Source organism: Pecten maximus, chromosome 17, assembly GCF_902652985.1.
Source record: "Pecten maximus chromosome 17, xPecMax1.1, whole genome shotgun sequence".
Lineage (NCBI taxonomy): Eukaryota > Metazoa > Mollusca > Bivalvia > Pectinida > Pectinidae > Pecten > Pecten maximus.
In genome coordinates, this window is record NC_047031.1 from 33,542,632 (window position 1) to 33,563,771 (window position 21,140).

Below are 21,140 nucleotides of genomic sequence, written 5' to 3' on the forward strand. Positions count from 1 at the left end.
TAGGCCGGAACTTTTGCCGGTTTAAAGTGCTATCTCACTGAAGCATACTGCCGAAGACACCCAGCAGCACACCCCACCCGATCACATTATACTGACAACGGGCCAACCAGTCGTCCCACTCCTAATATGCTGAGCGCTAAGCAGGAGAAGCGACTACCATTTTTGACACAGGGGTAACCCTGAATCATAGGGATTGCTATGAAAACCGGAAATGGCAGTGGTAAAAAGACAGGTACTGCCCTCTACCGGGCTCTCTGAACAATATTACAATACACAATTTTTGCTTCTGCTGAACGGAAGATGTGAAATAATTACTGTAGTTAAAGTGGTTCCTATAAATTAGTCATAATCATATCATTATAACATCATTTCTTTCTTATTTTATTGTGTAAGTATATTTTTGTGTGTTTGATGTTTACTTTCGAAGCTAAAAGCTAACCTGCCATACTGGATATATATGTTATCGTAGGGTTGACCTACATAGTAACTTCACTTCGGTTCCGATTGTGTAATAAATACACAACACTGCAAATTGCCGGTAATACGCCAAGTTACCTTGGATTCATATATTCGATGTAGAAGGTAGAAGTATTGAAGTGATGGGGAAAGATTGACGTGTAAATATGGATTTCGAAAGATTACCGATAGAACTAGTGCCAGTTTGTCCGCGCTATTTTTAGATCGATGGAGTTTTGTTTGTACAACATACTGAATCGGCCCGGATATTAAATCCGGAAAAAATATAAGTGGCCTAATTTATTTACTCATTATTTTATTTAAACGCTAAAAGCGTGTAAATTTACGCCACTTTGTGTGTAGCTTTTATTAGAAATATCTTTTAATTATTGTGTTTGCTTTATTAAATGGACTATCACAGTTTAAATGTATCCGGACATTTGACCCGGTCGCTGGTTTGTGTGTCAGTTTTGCCTTGTGACCCGTATGTTCATCGAGACATTTCACCCATCTTGTTTACCGTCGTAGACTTTCTTTTGTGATTGTAATATAGAATCTACCTGATCAGAATACTATGCAATGCGATAATTAGATATTGGTAGCTATTTTCAGAGATGTGTGCTGTTGTGAAAATGCAAACGATGCGGTTAACGTAGGTTTTTCCCCACGCCGTTAGGCGGCAGGCTTTTTTCAACACTTCGTGTACGGACGTACCTGTTTGGAATTGGGTCAAAATTAAAACAAAAACACACCGGAGAAGGCTAATACATAAAACCTTTATTAGAATTTATCAACAGTGAACTAGGCAGGTGAGACATTGTTTTCTCATTCAACAAAACATTTCCATTTATAATTGGCCTGAGCAGAATTTCGAACTCGAAAAGATCGATACCAGTACTATACTGTACTGTCAGTGGTGATATTTTACAGCGGTACTTCGCCGTCATTGATGATTTCTGATTGTGTAATCATACTGCCTACAGACAAGTATATATATATATATATATATATACTGAAACGAAAAAGAAACGCAACATGGAAAATTGTGATTAATTTTGTATTAAATATACATATCTGTATAAAAATCGCGGAAATAAACATGCACCCTGCCTAACACCCATACCAATCTTCAAAATCACCCAAGTGTGACTAGAGACCTATGCACTTCCGGCGCGGTAAAAACATCAAAAACCGTGCCTGTACAAACATATGCGTTCTTTTTTCATTCAAACCAGTATCAATTCATCACTAACATTGAGCCACATCATCGCCAATACTTTTGCAAACAATACTTCCTTTTACAATTATGCCACGGTTATCAAAGGTTGATAGAGGACGTGCTATAGCGATGCTTCTGGCAGGGAACACGCAACTTCACGTCGCTCGACAATTCAGAGTTCACAAATCGACTATTAGTCGATTAGTTTCACGTCTTAACGCAACAGGAAGAGTCGATGACCAGCCAAGATCAGGACGTCCACGCGTAACGTCGCGACGTCAAGACCGGGTTCTTAGGTTGGCACACCTGCGTAACAGGAGATTAACGGCCGCTGAAACGGCAAGGAATACGATTGGTAATCATAACCGTCGAATTCATCCCCAAACAGTGATCAACAGACTGCGTGAGGCTAATTTGCATGCAAGGCGACAGTACGTTGGTTTACCACTAACACCGCAACGTCGAGCACGTCGTATGCAATGGGCAACGACACATGCCCAGACGTTTTCCTATGAGACGTTGGAGGTCTATGCTCTTCACCGATGAATCTCGATTCACGTTATTTCGAGCAGATGGCCGTCAACGTGTGTACCGGCGTCGAGGCGAACGTTTTGCTGACGCCTGTGTTTTGGAACACGACCGATTTGGGGGTGGATCAGTTATGGTTTGGGCGGGAATCTCCCATGGTTTGAAGACGCCTTTGGTGATAGTCAATGGGAATTTAACGGCCGTACGCTATCGGGATGAGATCCTTAGGCCCCATGTTGTGCCGTTTGTTAGGCAGCATCATCTAACCTTTCAGCAAGATAACGCGAGACCACACGTTGCAAGAGTCTGTAGAGACTTTCTTGCGACACAGAACATTGTTCCTATAGATTGGCCTCCATATAGCCCCGACCTGTCCCCAATCGAGCATTTGTGGGATGAATTAGACAGAAGAATTCGAAATCGCCGTAACCCCCCAAATACCCTCCCTCAGTTAGCAAATGCACTCGTCCAAGTGTAGTCGAGTCGAGTAATATATGTGTTTATACGTAGCTAGGTCGGGGGATTTATTACATCAGAATAGCGGCAATATGATGGTTTGATATAACTACCAGCTTTAGAAGCGTTGTATGCAGTTGGTACGACGGCGTTCGCTGTTACAGGATAGATATAGCGCCTCTGTTATTCCGTTAGGTCGTATTTTCGCTCTCAGGCAGCCATGTTGGAACGTGTTTCGGGATGTAAACATAGTGCAGATTTCTCATTGGCTGAGCTCAACACCAGTAGCCAATCAAAATGGACCGCGGCTTATATAAGCCGGTGTTCCCGTATAGACGAGGCAGACAGGGCTGGACAGCTCGTCAACAGTAACCTATGTCCAGGTAAGGATGGGTTAGCTGCCACTTTAGTATAGGGCCGGATGGCTCGAGAGACCCAGTATAGGCGTATGGATAGAGTTAGCACGTGCCGGCACGGGTTTATGGCTTGGTAGCCAACTTACAGTACCCAAGATATTTACAGCAGAACAGCTGATTGAGGGGTGTTTACATGTTATAAACAATAGGTCTATAGTTACCATAGTATTGAGAGAGCACAGGACTGGGTACAGTTCATATATTTCCCCTGTGTAGAAATGTAATAGACCGTTTAACACTAGAGACAGCAGTCTCACTGTGGCAAGGTGGTAGTTTTATGAGCTTATGGGAGAAATATATGAATATTGTCAGTGTTAGGTTGAAATATAATTGCTAAGGTGAATATAATGAAGATAGGGGAGTAATAGCTAGATAAATTTCTAGAGTAGAATTATGTATAGCTCTGGATGCAGCTATTCGGGGAAGTTATTATATAGGAACTATTTAGGTAGTATTTACTGGTTTACTATCACATTATGTCTATAATTACAAGTTAAACTTAAGGACACTAGTCTCTGTGATAAAGTTTTTGATACTACTGCTGTCCATATTTTACAATGGCAACAACCTTTACAATTGTTATGTTTTCAGATGATGATTTGTTATGTTATTAAATACTGGAACTGTTATTTCTGACTCAAGTTTTCATTTCTCTTATCTCCCGCCTGATATAAAAGAACATTGTGGACGAGGGATATTGAGGAATGGGTGTCTGACATATGAGATCACAAAATTAAACACAACGCGAAGTACAAAATCATACCCGCTATATCCGGGATTGACACCTATTCGCCAGAAATCCCTTTTCTACTACATTTGGTGCCGTGACCAGGATCAGGTTGTGCAGAGATAGAGAAATTGAAAATTCAAATTTGGGAATTTGATTTTATTTCATTTTGGAGAAATACAGTAATAAATAATTCTCAATTAAATATATGGCTGTATAGACATGAAAAGTACCAGAAATTATAATAATTCTTTTTTATCTCCTACAGAGTCTTAGATACTCATAACTTTGCTGGGAAAAGACAAGGCAGCCAAGGAGCAGAGGGTATGGATAGCTCTATCTATGTTCCTGATACAAGGGTGATGAGAGAGGGAAACCCCAGGGATAGTGGCAAGCATGTCACATTTTCTAGTGATGACTTATTTATCAATTTAGACAGGACCAGTGATAGAAATATCACATTTTCTCAAAGTGAGGGGTATATGGAGCCTCCTAGGTGTAATCAGTTAGGCGATACAACCAACTTGTCTAAGGGACGGGAAAGGTCCGGTGGGACCAATGACTTGGAGGAAAGGGGTAATTTGAATATCATTGAAGATGAACAGAATGATATGACCAGAGATACTAGGTTAGCAGGGATAGGTCGTTACCGGCTAGAGGCATGGGGGGGAGCAGCAGGTGACCCCACGGTAGTCGACTCTTTGGCCTTCGCCAGGGACAGTTTGGAGTCAGGGAGGGGGGTGGATATGAGGTCCAATGGGATGGACGGGGATGGACACGACTCATGGACAGATAGTGGGTATACGACAGTAGGGCGAGACTCAAGGGGACATAACTCTGACTATAGGACCTCACATATAAGGGATACTGAGGACGACCCCAGACCCATGCTCACGTTGGACAGAAGTAGTCTGGTTACCAGAGGGGAAATGAGGCCAGAGCCCCATGATGTATCTAGTCCGGGGGGTAAGATGACTTGCAAGTCTTATACAGGTGACTGGGATATATATAGGAAAAAAGAAACAGTACCTGAATTTGGCGCTCTTAGGGAAGCTTCGCCCTATAGAGAACCTAGTAGTAACGGTCGTGAAACTAGTTTCAGAGAACATACCTCAGGGTTTGACCAAGGGATGCGTAGGAGGTTAAGGAAACCAAGTATACCAGAACCTTTATACAATAGTACACCCCGAGATTTCATGACAGAAAGAGAGACTATTACCAACAGGTGGAATAATTTCAGGGGAAATAGTCCTGTCAGGCATACAAGGGGAGTAGAATATGGTGTTAGGGAAGCTGTTCCTGTTGTAGATGGTAGGCCTTTACCAATCCAAGCAACTCCAGTAGCCAGGAGAAAGGAGAAAAAACCCCGAGCCTTATGATGGGAAAAGTATAGACTGGGTTAGTTACATAACTCACTTCGAACAAGTGTCTAGATGGAACGGGTGGGGAAATTCAGAAAAAGCAGCCCAGCTGGCCATGAGCTTGAGGGGTGCCGCACAGGAATTACTAGCCACATTGACCCTCCATCAGTTATCTGACTACTCAACACTTAAGGATGCACTTGAACAACGCTTTAACCCCAGGGAGTTAGAAGTAGCATACAGGTGTCAATATAGAAATAGAAGAAGGGGACCTGAAGAGAGTGTACTAGATTTTGGGTATGCCATACGTAAGTTAGCACAGCAAGCTTACCCTTCTTCACCATTTAGAACCTACGAAACACATGTTATAGATCAGTACATAGAGGGGCTTAACAATCACAAGTTAAAGAAGCATGTTCTGCTGAACAAACCTTCTACACTTGATAGAGCTATAGCACTTGCTACAGAGATAGAGGCTATAGAAAAAACTAGTACCAAGGTCACGAAACCTAAGAATGGAGATATTTGCGCGATAACAGGGAAACACAAAGGGGGAGTAACTCCAAAAGGGAGAGGGAAAGAACCGTGTAAAAACTTCTCTGAGTTTGCACGGAAAGACGATAGCCAACGACAGTTATGGATACAGTGGTGTAGAGAGCAACAACTCTGTTTTACTTGTGGGTCAGCCGATCATAGGTCAGGGCAATGTCCAGATCGGACAAACCGGGACTCATTGAGACCATGGGCAGGGAATTTAATTGAGAATGACAGCCAGTTGCCGTTAAACTAGGAGAGACTGAGTCTAGGGCCATAGGTTCAGTCGTTGACACACCCTTAGGAGACAGAAAGGGGAAAGAAGGGCCAAAATATAAAACACTAGGGGAATCCCCAGGTGATGAAAGTCAAGCAGCACTTCATTCGGAGAGCTGTGAACCTTCTGAGGGGGCAAGAGTGTTACACAAACCGGAAATAGGTCAGAATGAAAGCGAGAATTGTCAGGAGGAAGTAGAGCAAACAGGGGATTTGGGTTTATTGGGGTTAGACAACAATAGCACCAAAGTGTACCTAAATGCTATAAACCTGTCCTGCTTATATGCCAAGACGCGAATAGACGGGGCCTATTATTACATGCTGATAGATTCAGGATCATCAGTATCCATCATGTCTATAGGGATGTACCACAGGTTAGGTATGCAACGGAGTGACATCTCCGATACACGGTTGTCCTTATTCACTGCGGGTGGTAAAAAACTAGACATCCTGGGAGAGGTAGCTGTAGCTATCAACATTGATAACAAACAGTTTATACAAACGTTTGTAGTAGCTGATATACATGGGTTGACAGGAATATTGGGGACAGATTTTTTGGAGTTAAATGAGGCTTTACTAAATGTAGCAAAGCAGAAGCTTTTCACCAACCAAGGGAATTTGAAATTGTATAAGTTACCCACTACAGACGACAGTTGTGCTGTGGTGAGGGTCAGGGATGAGGTCACTATACCTCCGAAATCTGAGGTTTTTGTAGAAGGCAGAATAGAAGGCCTCTGTAGAGGGGAAGTTGGCTGTGTAACGCCAGGGAAATTTCGCTCAGATTGGCCAATCTTGTTAGCTCATAGCTTAGTAGATACAAGGAGAAGTAAGGTGATGATGTCACTACTTAATGTAGGGGAAAATCCAGTAAAGATTCAAGCTTTTACAAAGATAGGTAGGGTTGACACTGTAGAACAGATACATCAAGGGGAATTGCCGGACGGCGAAACACCAGAGTTACCAGAACATTTAAAACCGTTAGTAAAAGGAGCATCTAGCAAGCTTACTAAGGGACAAAGTCAGCAATTGGCTTCACTAGTAGCTGAGTTTCAGGATATCTTTGTAGGACCTGAAGGGAAGTTAGGGCAAACCAACATAGCCACACATAGGGTTGATACAGGGGAAGCAAAACCAATCAAAATACCACCGCGTAGGGTACCATTAGCTCGGAAGGAGATTATAGAGCGGGAGTTAGAGTCAATGCTCAAGGCTGGAGTAGTGCAGCCAAGCGAAAGTAGCTGGTCTGCACCAATTTGTCTAGTAACCAAGAAGGACGGAAGCTGCCGATTTTGTGTAGATTTTAGAGGTATTAACGCTGTTACGAAGAAGGACGCGTATCCATTACCGCGAATAGACGATACGTTAGACACATTAGCAGGATCTGAATGGTTCTGTACGTTAGACATGGCCAGTGGCTATTGGCAGATCCGGATGGATCAGAGAGATCAACATAAAACGGCGTTCGCGACACATAAAGGTCTATACGAATTTAACGTTATGCCATTCGGGTTATCCAATGCAGCCGCAACATTCGAAAGATTGATGGAGACAGTATTGAAAGGCCTGAACTGGAAGAAGTGCCTTTGCTATCTGGATGACGTCATAATATTCGGTAGAAATTTTGAGACAACGCTTGCTAATCTTCGGTTAGTATTTCTTAGGTTCCGCCAAGCAAACCTTAAGCTGAAGCCTAAAAAGTGTGTACTATTTCAAACCGAGATCAGTTACTTAGGACACCTTGTGTCAGGGGAAGGTATTAAGTGCGACCCAGGGAAGATAGAAGCCGTACGAAACTGGGTGAGCCCTACAAATGTCGCGGAAGTCCGTAGTTTTCTAGGATTTATCGGGTACTACCGACGATTTATAGAAGGATTCTCTCAGCTAGCATATCCTTTAGTCCAACTGCTTAAGAAAAACGCGGTATTCCATTGGTCCACCGATTGCAACGCGGCGTTCGAACAAATGAAAGACAAGCTCACATCAGCGCCGCTTCTCCATTTTCCGAAGCCGGGGGATAACCTATTCATATTGGATACCGACGCTTCAGCAAAAGGGATCGGAGCTGTCCTTTCCCAGATCCAAGATGGTCGAGAGTGCGTTATAGCGTATGCTGCCAAGGCATTGAATGATGCCCAGCAGAACTATTGCACAACAAAAAGAGAGTTATTGGCCGTAGTTACCTTTGTCAAACATTTTAAGTATTATGTCGTGGGGAGGAAATTCCTGATCCGAACTGATCACGCCTCTCTAGTATGGCTTAAGAACTTTAAGGAACCAGAGGGAATGTTGGCTAGGTGGATAGCAGAGCTAGAAACTTTTGACTTCGATATACAATATAGGCCAGGGGCAAAGCATGGAAATGCTGATGGGCTTTCTCGTAGACCTGTCAGAAAATGCAAAAGACAGGAATGTCCAGATTGCACAGAACCTACTCGGGTAGTAGAAAATCCTAGCCGAGAACCTATTTGTCCAGTACTGGGGGGACCAGATACAATTACAGTAGAAGGAGAGGGAGTATTACCCAACTGGATGGGGCGGTTCTCAAAAACAGAATTAGTACAAATGCAAAGCTCTGATGTGAGCATAGCACCGGTAAGAAGTAGGCTTGAAGAGTCAGAAAGCTACCCAGGGAAAGAGGAAATCATAGGCTGGAATAGTGGAGCTAGAGCTCTAAGAGGGATGTGGGGCAATCTCAGAGTTATTGATGGGTTATTGATGATAGGAGAGACCTCACTGGAAGTGTCAGAGAAAGTTAGACTAGTGGTACCTGGACCATTAAGACAGATAATATTTGAAGACCTTCATGTAAAAAGGGTGGCAGGTCATTTAGGTAGGGACAGGACAACAGAAGCAATAAAGCGCAGATTTTTCTGGCCAGGCATGACCGCAGATGTAGTTAGGTGGTGTAGGAACTGTGATCTTTGCGAGCAAACAAAACCAGGACCAGGGTCCACTAAAGCTCCCCTTCAACAGATTAAACCTTTAACACCAATGCAATTTGTAGCAGTTGACATCTTTGGAGGTTTACCAGTATCCAATAGTGGGAATTCCTATGTGATAGTAGTCTGTGACTATTTTAGCAAGTGGGTAGAGGCTTTTCCGGTTCCTAATCATACTGCGCTAACAGTCGCGGATAAGCTTGTTACTGAGGTATTCTGCCGCTTCGGATGTCCAGAGTTTATACACAGCGATCAGGGGGCCGAATTCGAGTCGGAACTGTTCAAAAGGGTATGTCAGAAATTAGGGATCAGTAAAACGAGAACAACTCCGTACCATCCTCAGTCAGACGGGTTGGTAGAACGTTTCAATAGAACTATGAAAAAGACGTTAGCTACATTTGCGAACCAAAACAAAGATGACTGGGACGATCACTTGCCCTATATCACATTAGCTTACCGTGCCACAGTACACAAAAGTACAGGATGTACACCAAACTTAGTTATGTTGGGAAGGGAAGTAACTCTCCCTATAGATCTTATGGTGGGTAGTCCACCTGATAGGCAAGGACAAGGTTGTCCAGTAGCCTATGTCCGATGGCTGGAGGAAGCAATGAACAGTGCATTCGAGTTAGCTAACCAGAATCTGGGTGGTGCAGCTAAGAGACAAAAGAGCTACTATGACCAAAAATCAAAGGAAAAAACATTTGAACAGGGCTCCTGGGTATGGAGGTGGTATCCGCCATCTGCAAATCAGAAACTTGAACTTGGTTGGACGGGTCCGTACCTAGTAGTGAAAAAAATATCAGAGTTAGTGTATAAAATACAGAAGTCTAGGGACAACAATCCGATCAATGTACATATAGATAGCTTGAAACAGTATATAGGTCAGAACCAGCCAGTGAATTGGTTGACTCCAGACGAAATTGAGTCTGGGGGAGGGGGAAATGGGGAAGAGTCGGACGACTCAATTCCAGATGACGCAGAACAAGACCCCCATGACTATGATATGATAGATCTAGAGGTAGATCAAACAGTACAGGGACAGCGATCCCCAAAAACGACACGTACGGGGAGAGTTGTTAAACCCAGGGATATATACTCCCCATAGTTGGAATGAGAAGGGAAATACATGGACATGTAATGAGGTAGACAGTAAAGGTTAAATAAATTAACCAATCTCATTTGTTGGCTTAGGGAATGAAAACCTCTCTCATCACATCTTGGTAACTGGGGGGAATGTGTAACATAGTGTACATAGTAATTTAAGGTTCCAGAATGTATATATTTTGTTAATTTTTGTTTTAATAAGCAACGAGCCATAAAATTCTGCATAGTAATAACTTAGTTCCTCTATTATAATAATTTGATATCATTAGGGGAGATGCCCAGAAAGGGTGCAGGGTGAAATATAAAGTTGTAAATTTGGTTGTAGAAATGGACCTACAGATTGAGGTAGAGTCAGAGGAAATGAGGGACTTCCTTAAACAGGAGGAGTGGAAAAGCGGGGACCGCTGCATGGTTTCAGGGTGCCCTGTCTCCAAGTCCTTTGTACGGGGGATGGCATATGTGGACCACTGGGCCAAGGTACATCTGCCCCAGACATATTTATACCAGTGTGTCAGGTGCGGGCAGAAGTGGGCATTGCGGACCAGGGCCACCCGACACAGCCGGACAGTACATAGGACGGAGGATCTGCCCAGGAGGTTGACTGTGCCTAATCGACACTACGTCGACCCTGGCGCAGTGTCACCACCCCCAGGTCTACAACCACCAAACAACCAGGCACCACCAAGCCCCAGGACGCCAGAACCCGTGCAGGAGGCAGTGCAGAGACCTAATGTGGAGACCAGGCCATGGAGATTGGTGGAGATGGGACCGAGGCAACCATCAACCCTATGGGCGCTGGCCCTTAGATGCTCCAGGAGAATACTGAAGGCAAACAGGGAGAAGAGAGCCAAGGAGAGGGGACTTATGGTGGAAACCAGCCTGGTGGACTATCTCCACCTCATACATGAGGAAAACTAAATTAATAGTGTAATTGTTTATTTATTCAATGCCAATATTGTAAGTGCTTATGGTAGGACGTGTCGCGGGATCGCGTCCGATATTACTTTATATTGTATAACAGGAAGTTATAGATATGTGGCATATTATTTATATAAATTGTTGAAGCCACTTATAATTTACATTATGGAAATACTCTGTACAGAAAGGAAATGTTGCCAAATTTATTTTTTGTTTGTTAAAAGGTTTTTTGATATATATATATATACATTTATTATTTATACCATGACTCCAATGGTGTACCAGGTATATATGGCCTCAGACCACAATTAATTTCCCTCTTTGTTCTACCAAAGAAAAATCGAAATTAAAATATTTCAGAAGTTTGCAAAAAATCTGGCTTTCACATCACGCGTAGAACTATTCAAGCTGAACATACAGTGAGCTGGAAAGTACCTCATGACCGGCATTTAACAAAGTTATTTTTATTTAAGTGTAACCACCCTACTATATTGTAGGAAAATCCGGAAAATCACAAAATATTACTACTCAAGCCTTATAACTCCCCGTGTCCTGCCTCACAAACAAACATGGAAATGGTGTCAAAATAAAATTCTGCCACTAGATTACATATTGCACTATAAATCTATGCTAAAATTATGTCCATATCTGTAGCAGCTAAGTCAGGAAAAAATATTTAGCAACAGTCCTGAAATTTCAATATGTACTACATTCGTGTACAACGACCCGGAAGTATTATTGTGGTCTGAGGCCTGTATATATGTCAAATGTTGAAAAATAAAATTTTCATTACGTACACAGTATTGTATGTTATTGATTAAGTCTAAAATCAAATTTGAAGTTATTCTGTTCAAAAATAAAATTTCTATGGTCATTTTACTACCCCTACCCCTGGCCAGGGGCCAATTTTCACTAACTGAGCAGGGTCACCATGCAAACATTCCTGTTTTGCACACAATGTTGATGGAATAGTTGCAATGAATTTATGACAATAACACACATTCAGCAGACTAACTTGTGTCATATTTTTATTATGCTCTTGAAAAAAATAAAGATGTTATAACATGTTAATTAAGAAAAACTTGAAAATTCAAGATTTAAGAAAGATTTTTGTATATATTAGTGAATAACTTTTTTATTAGATGTCTCAGCCTGTCTAACTTTTTGCATTCTGAAAGACCAGTTTTTAAAGATAATATTTACATAGACACACTTGGGGGTCACTTAGTAGTAATCAGGTAATTAGTGGTCAAGTGGTCAAGGGTCCCCTGGGGGTACACTGTTCTGGAAGTCTACCTCAGAGTATTAAAGAGAGCATAACTTGTACTGGCACCAAGTAACGTGACTGAATTTTCATGTTAAGTAATTCTGGGAAGTTACACAACATCTCACCGTTTAAATTTTTGGCATAAATTCAAGTTTTCAATGATTTTTTTGAAAATTAAAATGGGATTTTACAATTTTTTAAGGAAAAATTTCATTTAAATGCTTAAAAAGTGAAGTTAAATTCATTTTTCTAAAATCATTACTTCAATTATATAAAGTGATACTAAAGCTGTACTCAAATATGCAAAGACAATTAATATATTTGCACAAGTATGGAAATTACAGTGAGTTTAATGTGCATAGGTATGCCTCATATTTGACTAATTTTCAGACCCAAATCTGGAGTGGCGTGACGGACAAACTTTGAACCTATTTAAACTCATAAATACTTTAAAACAAAGGTCACAATTGAACAAATTCCCTTTGTGACAGAGAAAATGTTTAATTATCAATTAAAGTTTCACAAGTCTGATGTAAAATTTCATTGTATATCTACATTATGTGTCTTTCTGAGAGACCATGTCCTTGGACAGGGCAAAATCCTATCATCTGTTTTTGCATGAATACCAAATTTTCAATGATCTGTGTTTAAAATGCCAAAAAACATATTTAAACCATTCGCTTACATAGAACGAAGGAAATAATAAAGGAAAAACCTGTTCTGAGAAAAATGTGTTGAAATATTGTGAATTAGAATGTATACACTATATCACATTGAGTGAAATTCAAATATTTGGGAGGGGGGAACAATATTGTGTTGTTTTCTTTCAAATTTTGAATTAAAATTAATTTAAACCACTACAGTACATCACAAGATACATACATTACACTTTATGCCCAGCTTATAACAACAGCACCTGCTTTGTTGCATGTAGAAAAGATTTTTGACAGAAAATGTGAAATTTTAGAAGATTTTGTGATTAATTCAAATAATAATCATGATTTTTTAATCACAATTTTACAAAATAATCTACATTTGCTATGTGGCCAGTCATTTAACATGTCAGCACACTATGTACTATTGGAAAATATAGCCCCTGACTTTGTACAGTACATGTAAATAGTGAAATGAGCAAAACTGCGGTTAACAGTATTACGGTTTTTACCCTAAAAGTTATACCAAAATATAGCGCAAAACCGTTTATCTTCATAAACAGTGCTAGTACACATCTGAAACTTTAAAGTCACCTCAAAGCGTATACTAGAAATGTGTAGCAAACACAAATACCAACATGTTTTCTCGACAAACATGTCCAGTGTGATCAGAGACAAGGATCCGCAATAGAAACGATCATCGAAACGAGGTGTATTGGGGGTGTAGTTACTAAAATGAAGCTGTCATTAATTAAAAACTCACAGAAAGTACGTGAAATGTCATCTGCATATAGGTAAAATACACACAACTGCACAGGAAATGTTAAAAGTTCGCGATGTTTCTAATTTAAGGTCCACGCGCGAATGTTTACATCGGAAAGGTGCGTTCTATGCAGGCCTCAGACCACAATTAATTTCCCTCTTTGTTCTACCAAAGAAAAATCGAAATTAAAATATTTCAGAAGTTTGCAAAAAATCTGGCTTTCACATCACGCGTAGAACTATTCAAGCTGAACATACAGTGAGCTGGAAAGTACCTCATGACCGGCATTTAACAAAGTTATTTTTATTTAAGTGTAACCACCCTACTATATTGTAGGAAAATCCGGAAAATCACAAAATATTACTACTCAAGCCTTATAACTCCCCGTGTCCTGCCTCACAAACAAACATGGAAATGGTGTCAAAATAAAATTCTGCCACTAGATTACATATTGCACTATAAATCTATGCTAAAATTATGTCCATATCTGTAGCAGCTAAGTCAGGAAAAAATATTTAGCAACAGTCCTGAAATTTCAATATGTACTACATTCGTGTACAACGACCCGGAAGTATTATTGTGGTCTGAGGCCATATGGAGTAGTGGTGAGTATGGGTAGTAGTCAATGCTGTACTTGATCGTAAGTATTGACTGGAGGGAGGTATGTAGTCGAGACGAGTAATATATGTGTTTATACGTAGCTAGGTCGGGGGATTTATTACATCAGAATAGCGGCAATATGATGGTTTAATGATTTCGGACGATTTTGATGGTAACTGAGATTCCAAGGAACCTCCACCATCAAGGACAACCTCTGTAGACGGATCTAAGTCGTTACCAATAAGGTGAATGGAGCAGATGCGGGATGAGGTGGGACACCACAGTTTGTGTGAATACATCAGGTGATGTCTTGCACGTTTGGGTAAGACTGATGATTTTGTTCCATTTATTGCAAAGGTAACAAGACAGAGACAGCATTTTTTGTGTGAAGATGATCCAATCAAAAGATCATGAATGTCAGCAACGGCAGAATATGGGACGGGGAGTCGTCTTCTTCCTCTATTTCCTGGTTCTGCTCGGGTTCAGGTTCAGGCTGATTTTTGTTCCGAAGATACTTCATGTAGCACTTCTGGCAAATAAGTGCTTGTTCCTTTGCTGACATCAATCCTTGTTGCACCAGCGTATCTAGGAGCCATTTATATTGTGGACTATTTACATTGCGTGCACTTCTGTTCTTATTGCCACTACGTTTCTTGAAGTATAGTTGACAGCCTTCTCCAAAACATTTACCCTCCATCTTGAAACAATAACGATTGGTTTATGAAGCGTCGATAAAGTAACAAAATAGCAAGCCACCGATTATTGCTGTAAACAGCTAATACTTAGTAGTTTGGTACAATTATGCGAAAATGTGTGATAAATAACGAACAACTATTTACACAAAATAACAAGACAATATAATTCAATACATTCAATACGTCCAAGAAGCGCAGAATTGATTGATTACTTAGAACAAAATAAAGTATTTCATATGGATAATTTATCTATTTGATGTGGCGTGGTCGGCAGGCACAAAGAAAGTGAGACAAGTCAGGGTCCCAACCCTGACAGAGCCACAACGCTTCGGAGATGGGACAATAAAACAAGGAAAGTGAGACAAGAATAGCTAGCGTCGAGTCAATGATTCCGTAAACGTATAGATAAAGACAAGAAGATACGGATAAATGTACAAGGCCACACGATCAGAAAATTCAAAAGAGGACAACTTGAGATAGAGCAGTATTCATGTATCAGGTTGTCATCAGTGTAAATCTTTATATCGATACTGTTTATTTAGTCGTTAATCATACAACTGTCATGAAAATATCCGCTCTGATATTCAATATAAAATGTTGTATATAATAAGCTATATAATAGGGTTTCAGACAAGGCTGTTACTCATTTCCCCTTTTCTTTCAATTTACAACCACATTCAGGCGGCGATATTAAAACTTTCCACCACATGTAATTAGCTGACTTTTGGTACACATATGAAACAAGTAAAGCTCTATCCGATTTTGTGATGGAAATTTGCATCAAAAACTATATAACGGTAGAAAATTGCAATTTTATGGCATTTTTAGCCCACCATCATCAGATGGTGGGCTATTCAAATCGTCCGTGGTCCGTGGTCCGTCCGTCCCGTCCGTCCCTCCGTCTGTAAACAATTCTTGTTATCGCTATTTCTCAGAAAGTACAGAAGGGATCTTTCTGAAATTTCATATGTAGGTTCCCCTTGGTGCCTAGTTATGCATATTGCGTTTTGAGACCAATCGGAAAACAACATGGCCGACAGGCAGCCATCTTGGATTTTGACAATTGAAGTTTGTTATCGCTATTTCTGAGAAAGTGCTGAAGGGATATTTCTCAAATTTCATATGAAGGTTCCCCTTGGTGCCTCGTTATGCATATTGCGTTTTGAGACCAATCGGATAACAGCATGGCCGACAGGCAGCCATCTTGGATTTTGACAATTGAAGTTTGTTATCGCTATTTCTGAGAATGTACTGAATGGATCTTTCTGAAATTTCATATGTAAGTTTCCCTTGGTGCCTAGTTATGCATATTGCGTTTTGAGACCAATCTAAAAATAACATGGCCGACAGGCAGCCATCTTGGATATTGACAATTGAAGTTTGTTATCGCTATGTCTGAGAAAGTACTGAAGGGATCTTTCTCAAATTTCATATGGAGGTTCCCCTTGGTGCCTCGTTATGCTTATTGCATTTTGAGATCAATTGGAAAACAATATGGCCGACAGGCAGCCATCTTGGATTTTGACAATTGAAGTTTGTTATCACTATTTCTGAGAAAGTACTGAATGGATCTTTCTGAAATTTCATATGTAGGTTTCCCTTGGTGCCTAGTTATGCATATTGCGTTTTGAGACCAATCAGAAAACAACATGGCCGACAGGCAGCCATCTTGGATTTTGACAATTGAAGTTTGTTATCACTATTTCTGAGAAAGTACTGAATGGATCTTTCTGAAATTTCATATGTAAGTTTCCCTTGGTGTCTAGTTATGCATATTGCGTTTTGAGAGCAATCTGAAAACAACATGGCCGACAGGCAGCCATCTTGGATTTTGACAATTGAAGTTTGTTTTCACTATTTCTGAGAAAGTACTGAATGGATCTTTCTGAAATTTCATATGTAAGTTTCCCTTGGTGTCTAGTTATGCATATTGCGTTTTGAGAGCAATCTGAAAACAACATAGCCGACAGGCAGCCATCTTGGATTTTGACAATTGAAGTTTGTTATCACAATTTCTGAGAAAGTATTTAAGGGATCTTTCTCAAATTTCATATGTAAGTTTCCCTTGGTGCCTAGTTATGCATATTGCATTTTGAGACCAATCTGAAAACAACATGGCCGACAGGCAGCCATCTTGGATTTTGACAATTGAAGTTTGTTATCACTACTATTTCTCAGAAAGTACTGAATGGATCTTTCTGAAATTTCATATGTAAGTTTCCCTAGGTGCCTAGTTATGCATATTGCATTTTGAGACCAATCTGAAAATAACACTGGCTGACAGGCAGCCATCTTGGATTTTGACAATTGAAGTTTGTTATCGCTATTTCTGAGAAAGTACTGAAGGGATCTTTCTCAAATTTCATATGGAGGTTCCCCTTGGTGCTTCGTTATGCTTATTGCATTTTGAGATCAATTGGAAAACAATATGGCCGACAGACCGCCATCTTGGATTTTGACAATTGAAGTTTGTTATTTCTATTTCTCAAAGTACTGAATGGATCTTTCTCAAATTTCATAAGTAGGTTCCCCTTGGTCCCTTGTATTGCATTTTTGGACCAGTCTGTCCTGAAAACAACCTAGCAAACAAACAGCCATTATCGTTAAATCTCAAATTTCTTATATAGCTAGGATTCCCTTGTTTGAAAAGTACTGGAGGGATGTCTCAATTTGCACAGATTAGTAAAATGAAGGGAAAAGTAGAGAAAAGATCAATCTGACATGGAACCTATGAAGATCATTCAATGGTGGGCGCCAAGATCCCTCTGGGATCTCTTGTTCTTCATAATTGTGTCTCTGCAAGTGCATTTTCATCCGAGAAAAGTTTTGTTTTATGTTTTATGAATAAACACGATGTTTTGGAAATATTTATCAAAAGAAATTTATACTATGGTGCCAATTACAATTTCGAGATAACCTTTTATTTACGACCTTATGTCTTTGATGCACAAAATGACAACTTTATAAAAAGACATTTTCACTGACATTATGAAATCTGGGTGTCGGAAAGGTGTAAAATTATTCTTCGGAAAAGAAAAAAACTGTAGTTGAGCTAGATAAGAAATTATACGGGGGCAGGCTCCTATGGAGAATTAACATTACTGGAAAAAGGCCCTTTCATATGCAGGTTCCCGTTGGTCCCTGGTGTTGCATTTTGGGACCAATCCGAAAACAACATGGCCGACATACAGCCATTATCGCTCAATCTTAATTGATATATAGGTTTCCCTTGTTTGAAAAGTACTAGAGGCTGTTTCTGAATTTACACAGATTAGCAAGACTTAGAGGAAGGAAAAGGTAGAAAAAGATCAATCTGACATGGAACCTATAGAGATCATTCAATGGTGGGCGCCAAGATCCCTCTGGGATCTCTTGTTTAGGCTTACAGCTTATGTAGATCTATCATCTTAGTACTTATTGAAGGGATATTTTTTTGAATAATATACCGTATTATATATAACTACTTGACAATTATATATATATGTGTACATGTATTGGCACTTTAATTAGGGTTATTATAGTAATCAAACAACTTCATCCTTTAATTGGAAACTATGCATGTTTTATTTTGTGTTCTCAAATACATAAGGTATATAAATATGCATAGTGTACATGTATTGGTGGTATTCCTCTGCCCTGCAGGTAGGGCGTAAGAATTGTACCTGCTGCCCCCATTGCATGATCGTAAGTCTCCCTTGACAATGCCTCACTTTTGGCCTTTAGTTGAGCGTTCGCCGCTGTGAGGAAGGTTTTGGGTGCTGTCCGCTAGCCGAGACATACCAGAGTCTTTAAAAATGGTAGTTGCTACTCCTGCTTAGCGCTCAGCATATTTGGAGTGGGACGACTGGTTGGCCCGTCGTCAGTATAATGTGACCGGGTGAGGTGTGCTGTTGGGTGTCTTCGGCAGTATGCTTCAGTGAGATAGCACTTTAAATCGGCAAAATTTCCGGCCTATCACAAGGAGACTTAACACGAACATACCGCAGCCTCCCAAAACACACATACGCACTCACCACACGCATACATGTCGCACGCACGGGAGGCCGTCCTTAAATGACCTTAGATGTTAATAGGACGTTAAACAAAATAAACCAAACCAAACCAATCAATACTCAATTTAAATTTTCCTATTTAAGAGACAATCATTTCTTTTTATTACAATTACAGTATAATTGTCGTCATCGCTGCCGTAGTTGGGTGCTTGCTTCATACTCTCGCATGTCGGCGGTGGTCACGAATCTCCAGGCACGGGTCAGCATATGGATGACGCAATCTAATTAAAATCTAGATGGTCATTATCACTACGCAATATGACGTTACATGAATATCGTTCATGTAACGACATGTAACGTAGTGAAAATGACCATCTAGATTTAATAGATTGATGAATGGCGTCACTTTTCGGGCGATGTCGTTGGCGTGGAGGTCTTTGTCGTCAATGAGGCTGATGATGTTGGTGACCATCTGTCGTCGATAATGCGTCTTCAGGTTACGCATGATCCCCACGTCGCATTGCTGAATGACTGACGTGGTGTTGGGTGGTAGAAAGGCGAGTCTGATATTGGGGAGCGAGTCGGCGATTAAAGATTGGTGGGCGGCGCAGTTATCAACTAGTAGAAGTATCTTCCGTCCCTGAAGCCTCATGTCGCGGTTAAATTATCGTACCCAGTCCTCAAAGATTGACGACGTCATCCAGGCGTTCTTATTTGCTGTGTAGGTGGCTGGAACGGTCTTCCTCTCGTAGGCAGCGTGGTCGGAGACTTTTGCCGATGATGACTTATTTACGCTTGTCTGATGCGTTCATGTTGGTGGCGACGAGGGCGGTATCCTGTGGCCTTTTTTCTTCCAGAGATGCTCTCGGACTTCATAGCTAGCGTTCCGTCTGGTAAGGCTCGGTAGTAGATCCCGGTCTCGTCTGCGCTGAGACTTTTGCCGATGACAACTAATTTACGCTTGTCTGATCCGTTCATGTTGGTGGCGACGAGGGCGGTATTCTTTGGCTTTTTTTCTTCCAGAGATGCTCTCGGACTTCAAAGCTAGCGTTCCGTCTGGTAAGGCTCGGTAGTAGATCCCGGTCTCGTCTGCGCTGTAGATGTTGCGTGGTTGTTAGCTTTCTAGAAGTTCTGGTAATATGTTGCTGATCCAGTGGTCGGCGGCGGATGTGTCGGCATCTTTCTTTTCACCGTGAAGTCGTTTGAAATTTATGCTATGGCGGGTTTTCCATCTGCAGAGCCAGCCGTTGGATGGGTTGAAGTCAGGGATATCTAGGTTATTGGCGATTTCTCTAGACTTCTCCTCTAACATCGGTCCGTTGATTGGTACATCTCTGGCTCGGGCGTCTTTGAACCACGTGTATAGGACTGTCTCAACGTCGGCGGCCTTCCCGGATCGATGTCGCTTTCGGTCTGGGTTGCTGCTTGCTTCGTATAGGGCGGCGATTTCTTCGTTTTTCTTCGCAGATATTCGGGAAACTTGGGATTGGGAGCATCCCAGTTTCTTGGCGATGTCAGCTTGCGATGTGCGTTGTTTAAGTAGTTTGACGACTTCGTACTTGTCGGAGAGGGATAGGTCTTTTCTCTTTCGCTTCCTGGAGTCTGGTGTTGCTGTAGTAGTGGTGCTCATGATGAAACTCGGAGAGGGAATGATTTGAGTGGAAAGTGTTGTCGTATTTATGATACAATTTTTTAGATTAACCTACACTGCTCACGGATCTCAAAGCGACCCCTGATTATAATCCCTTAATTACCCTTGCCGCTTTAATCATTGCTCCGACAATGAACATCTGTTTATACACTAATGAACTAATGACCGATCGACAGTAGGCCAATTAACTTCTAACAAATATGTTGGACGTTTAATAAATCCAGTCTCCGTATCCAGCATCTGATGAAGTATAGTCTATATTTATTGTGTGATTTAGAATATCAATAAATTCAAATTAACTTTATATCCTGACTCAAGTTCTTTATGGAAAAGTGCTAGGCTGGAACCGAATCCCAATATTTGGAGATTGCTGAAATATGCAACCCAAATAATAACTTTCATTAGCCACATCTTGTGTGTTACGGCTGGCTTGGGAAACGAACAGGAATGTTACATAGGCTTTAGTAGAAATCGTAAACTATATCGACCTATCTCCATTTAATTACCATTATACATATGTTAAAATTACAAAAATAACACAACACAAGTTTTTAATGTATACCAATCAATAACGTGCGACTT

The 21,140-nt window shown here is 40.9% G+C and overlaps 1 protein-coding gene and 1 pseudogene across 1 annotated transcript; one reads left to right on the forward strand and one right to left on the reverse strand.

Annotated features, from left to right (window-relative positions):
- Positions 1-2,718: 2,718 nt before the first annotated feature.
- On the forward strand, positions 2,719-10,937 carry LOC117315338. Its single transcript, XM_033869488.1, has 3 exons — positions 2,719-3,042; positions 4,071-4,126; positions 10,345-10,937. The coding sequence occupies exons 1-3, from the start codon at positions 3,035-3,037 to the stop codon at positions 10,935-10,937; spliced, it is 657 nt and encodes a 218-aa protein (XP_033725379.1). The 5' UTR covers positions 2,719-3,034.
- An 8,262-nt stretch (positions 10,938-19,199) lies between these two features.
- LOC117315339 lies at positions 19,200-20,594 on the reverse strand (annotated as a pseudogene).
- Between the last annotated feature and the right edge of the window lie 546 nt (positions 20,595-21,140).

What these genes read in the sequence shown, in the direction of transcription:
- LOC117315338 (XM_033869488.1), top strand. An exon ending in AGGCAGCCAAGGAGCAGAGG is followed by an intron (nt 4,127 to 10,344) that starts GTATGGATAGCT and finishes ATTTGGTTGTAG; the next exon opens with AAATGGACCTACAGATTGAG.